At 52.0% G+C, this 4,592-nt stretch overlaps 1 protein-coding gene and 1 pseudogene across 2 annotated transcripts in view; both read left to right on the forward strand.

Moving 5' to 3' along the window:
• The first annotated feature begins 665 nt into the window (after positions 1-665).
• On the forward strand, positions 666-1,600 carry LOC101659812 (annotated as a pseudogene).
• Positions 1,601-3,929: 2,329 nt separating this feature from the next.
• The window catches only part of TIAL1 (TIA1 cytotoxic granule associated RNA binding protein like 1), a 21,485-nt gene continuing 20,822 nt past the window's right edge, over positions 3,930-4,592 (forward strand). Inside the window, exon 1 of one of the 2 annotated variants that reach the window (XM_004700897.2) lies at positions 3,930-4,312. In XM_004700897.2, coding sequence (XP_004700954.1) covers positions 4,281-4,312 — 32 coding nt within the window. In that variant the 5' untranslated portion in view covers positions 3,930-4,280. The remainder of the gene's footprint in view (positions 4,313-4,592) is intronic. The other variant, XM_004700898.2, reaches the window with a different exon arrangement.

Consider the following 4,592-nt stretch of genomic DNA (forward strand, 5'->3'; position numbering starts at 1 on the left):
TGCTCCCGTGTGCTCTGATCAGACATGTCCCTCTCCCTGAGCTGTAGCTTCAGTGCTGTCCTCTGAAGTAAATTCTTCTGGAGGAAGGGTGGCTGTCCGTGTAGTTGGGATTGGGCCCATCCCCTCAGACCTCTGTACTGGTTCCCTGCTTCATGCCGGTATGTTGCATTCACATCGGGGTTGAAGTCTGGTCCCTCTTTCCCTGTGGAGATATAAACAATATCCTCCCCTTGGGTAGGTTAGTGCCCTGTTCCCCAGCTACCCATTTCTTTCTATTTTTTTTTGAAAACACATATTTTTGGTTGTCATAGGAACCATGACACTGCACCTCTATCCATCTCCAGGTGGGTCCCGCCACATGCAGACACGCCCACATAAAAGTTCCAGGCATGAAGACTGTTACCCATGCTACATCATGCTTCAAGACAAAATTTCATTTATTTGTCATTAGAAATATTTCACAATATATACATACTGTTTTTGTGATTAACCACTATGCTTTAATTATGTTCCATTTGTAACAATGAAAACACATCCTGCGCTCTTCAGCACGTCACTTGCGTGATCGCGGATGCTACATACTGCGCCTGCGCACAGCCTCGGCCTTTTCCCACCTGCAGTAGAGCCGCTCTCCCTACGGGTCTGCGGCGACCCGCAGACTGCTCTCTTTTCCGCAGGATGGGGTTTGTTAAAGTTGTCAAGAACAAGGCCTACTTCCAGAGATACCAAGTGAAATTTAGAAGACGACTCGAGGGCAAAACTGATCATGATGCTTGAAAACGCTTGGTAATCCAAGATAAAAATAAGTACAATACACCCAAATACAGGATGATAGTTCGGGTAACCAACAGGGATATTATCTGCCAGCTGGCTTGTGCCCGCATAGAAGGGGATATGATCGTCTGTGCAGCTTATGCTCACGAACTTCCCAAGTATGCTGGGAAAGTTGGCCTGGCCAATTATGCTGCAGCCTATTGTACTGGCCTGCTGCTGGCCCGCAGGCTTCTGAATAGGTTTGGCATGGGTAAAATCTATGAAGGCCAAGTGGAGGTGACTGGAGATGAATACAATGTGGTGCCTTCACCTGCTATCTGGATGCCGGCCTTGCCAGGACTACCACTGGAAATAAGTGTTTGGAGCTCTGAAGGGGACTGTGGACGGAGGCTTGTCTATCCCTCATAGTACCAAGAGATTCCCCGGTAATGATTCAGAAAGCAAGGAATTCCATGCAGAAGTGCATCGAAAACACATCCTGGGTCAGAACGTCACAGACTACATGCACTACCTAATGGAAGAGGATGAAGATGTTACAAGAAACAATTTTCTCAAGACATAAAGAACAACGTAACTCCTGACATGATGGAGGAGATGTACAAGAAAGCACATACCACTATAGGAGAGAATCCGGTCTATGAGAAGAAGCCTAAGAGAGATGTGAAAAAGAAGAGGTGGAGTCCTCCCAAAATATCTCTTGCCCAGAAGAAAGATCAGGTAGCTCAGAAGAAGGCAAGCTTCCTCAGAGCTCAGGAATGGGTTGCAGAGAGCTAAACCAAAGCGTAATTTTCCATGAGGATTTATTACATAAATACAATAAACTATTTCAAGCAGCAAAAAAAATACATCCTGCATATCAGATATTTACATTATGATTCATAACAGTAGCAAAATTACAGTTATGAAGTAGCAACGAAAATAATTTTATGGTTGGGGGTCACCACAACATGAGGAACTGAATTAAAGGGTTACGGCATTAGGAAAGTTGAGAACCACTGTTCTAGTCTGTCTTAGTCTGGAAGCATTGCTGAAACCTGTGAGGCAGCACCACACTCTAGCATCCAGACCAGGGGTGGCTGCACCTGAAGAAGGTTGCAGTCAAGAGCCCTGGCCCTGTCTTGATACCAGCCAAGGACTTCTTGACAGTGCTTAAAGGAAAAACGAATTGCTGCCAAGTCTGTTCTGACTCATGGAAATCTTAGGTGAGCCGATTAGACTTGTGCTGCATACGGTTTTTAAGGCTATGTCAAGAGCAGAGCACCAGGTGTTGTTTCCTAGGCACTTCTTCATGGGCTGCCAGCCAATTTGGGGGCCACCTGAGGACTCCTTGAAGGTGCTTGACGTGAGGATGAAGGGTGGTGCACTGTGAGCCCGACAGTGGAAACAAATGCTATCGAGCTGCACAGTCAGTGTGAATGCGCTCCCTATTATCTTCATGCAGGACTTTATTCCCTGTCCGCAAGCAGAAAATGCCGTCTTAAGTCTCTGCACATCTTGGTCCCAAGGATATCTTTTTTCCTTTCTTTTTAAAAAAAAGTATGCAGTATTTATCTTAGCGGTTTCCACCTTCACACCACCTAAAGATCATTTCACCCACTGCTCTGTTTGGCAGCCAGTCTCGTGTCTCGTTCTTCAGCAACGGTGAGGCCGATACCTTTTCCTCAGGGAAGAGAAACCCAAGGCTTTGCTGCCTTTTCCGATAACGAAAATGTTGGAAAGCCGGGTGGCAAAGCTATGGCCCTTGGCATCTTTGACACGAACCACATCCAAGGAGCCAGGATGTCGGTCTCTTAGTGATCACACCAATTCTTCCCAGGTTAACACTTCCTGTTACCATACACGCTGCCGGTGTTGAACTTGATGAAATCAGTAATCTTTCCAGTCTCCAGAGCAATCTGCACGGTGTCATTCGCCTTGATGAGGGATCAGGATAGCAGATGGTGTGAGGATCATGAGTCACCAGGTGAGTGAGGGGTTCCTTACTTTGTACAGCTTGTCCTTCACCTCAGGTATAATGCGATGAACAAAGCGACCCTTGGTTTCACAGATCAGCAGGAAATTCTCTCCCATCTTGTCAATGCAGATGACATGCATAAAACCAGCCAGGGTAAGTTCTATCAGTTCGGACCATGCCATCGATCTTAATGACCGCTGCATGCAAATTTTTGTTAACTTCATCTCCAGTGACAGCATACTCAAGTCTGTTTCTTAAGAAAATGATCAGCGGGAGACATTCTCAGCTGGTGGGGACCAATGGATGGAGCAAACACACCCGTTTGTCCAGCATCCAATGACTTCGAGCAGCTACGCGCTTAAGAAGCTTCTCGAGCGCTGAATCGTCTAAGGATTTCTTTTTTACTCCAAGATTTAAGTAAGGGACCTTACTTATTTAAGAAGGCACCTTACACTGGGTCAAAAAGTCACTTTCAGGGAGGCCTGATGTATGAACTGACCTTGGAAACTTATCGCAATCTAGAATACCTATTAGCGGGAAAACACACCCATAGGACACAGTGGGCTCGTGGGAAGCCCAAGGGGTCCCGGCCCCAGGTCCAGCTCCCTCGGGGGTCCCAGCTAGGCTAGCCTCTCTCATAGCGCGAGGCGACCGTTGACAACTGTGGGGCGGGCGTTTTGTTTAAGAGAAGAAGAATGGGCAAAGCTGCCCGGCTCGCACACCACGCGGAGGAAGAGCGCTGCCTCAGCAGCAGTTGAAGAAACCGCTCTCGGGGTTGATGGAGGCGGAGCAGCAGCTCAGGTTGAACCAACGGAAGCGCCTTAAAATGCCCGGAGCCAAGCTAGGACGGCCCTCCGCGCGAGGCACTCTGGGACTCGTAGTTCACTCCCCGGACCGTCGCCTTTATTCTCCCTGCCTACTGCCAGCACGCCGACTTCCTGGTCGCCGCACGTCCCCACGTACGACTACAATACCCAGAAGTCTCCACTTCGCGTCTTAGCTCGGCGCGGGCGCCGGCGGTGCCCTCCTCACTACAGTTCCCAGAAGCCCTCTGGAGAAGCGCTTCCCTCTCATTTCCAGGACCACAATTCCCAGAGAGTTCAGCTTCCCGGGATTTCTGTTTTTACTGGGTCTCTTCTTGAGCTGTCTGGGCTCAGGGGGGCCGGTCGGCCCAATCGACGACGTGAGCCGTCGTCAGCGGGCACAGGGTCTCCCCGGCGGCCCCCTCTGCTCGCCCCTCAGTTATCCTCGTCGCAGGCCAGCGCGGCCGGCCTGAGCGGTGACCTGGCGGGCCGCGCCTGCGCTCTGCCCCGTTTCCTGCCTGACTGGTGGCGGCGGCCATTTTGTTCATCCTCCTCCTCCTCCTCCTGCTCCTCCTGGTAGGAGCGCAGTGTCCGGAGCGGACTGGGGGGAGAAAGCCCGAGACCAGGGTTCGGTGCCTTTTCCCCCGTCCCCAGCCGGCGCCCGGAGTCCCCCTCCCCTTCCTCCCCACCCCTTCCCCTCCCCAGCCCTGCCCTCCCCCTTGTCCCGGGATCGCTCCGTCGCACCCACCATGATGGAAGACGACGGGCAGCCCCGGACGCTGTGAGTACCCGACACCGGGGTGCCAGGCGCCGAGAGGCCCGGGCTCCGCGGGACGCGGAGGGGGGAGAGCCGGGGAGCGGGGACCCAAGTCGGGACTCGGGGCGGCGCGGACACAAAATGCATTCCTCATTCGGTCCCCGTTTTCTGGGAAAGGAAACCCTCCCTTCCCCCAAACTCAGCCACTTCCTGGGGTCTGGGGCCGGCCCCGACCTCCTCCTCGCGCGTCTTGCTCCCCACACTCCCCGAGGCCCGGCGGCGGCTGTCAGGTCCGGGAAAGCGC

This window comes from Echinops telfairi, unplaced genomic scaffold (assembly GCF_000313985.2).
Source record: "Echinops telfairi isolate 266 unplaced genomic scaffold, ASM31398v2 ScPeMD7_70;HRSCAF=299, whole genome shotgun sequence".
NCBI classification, from domain to species: domain Eukaryota; kingdom Metazoa; phylum Chordata; class Mammalia; order Afrosoricida; family Tenrecidae; genus Echinops; species Echinops telfairi.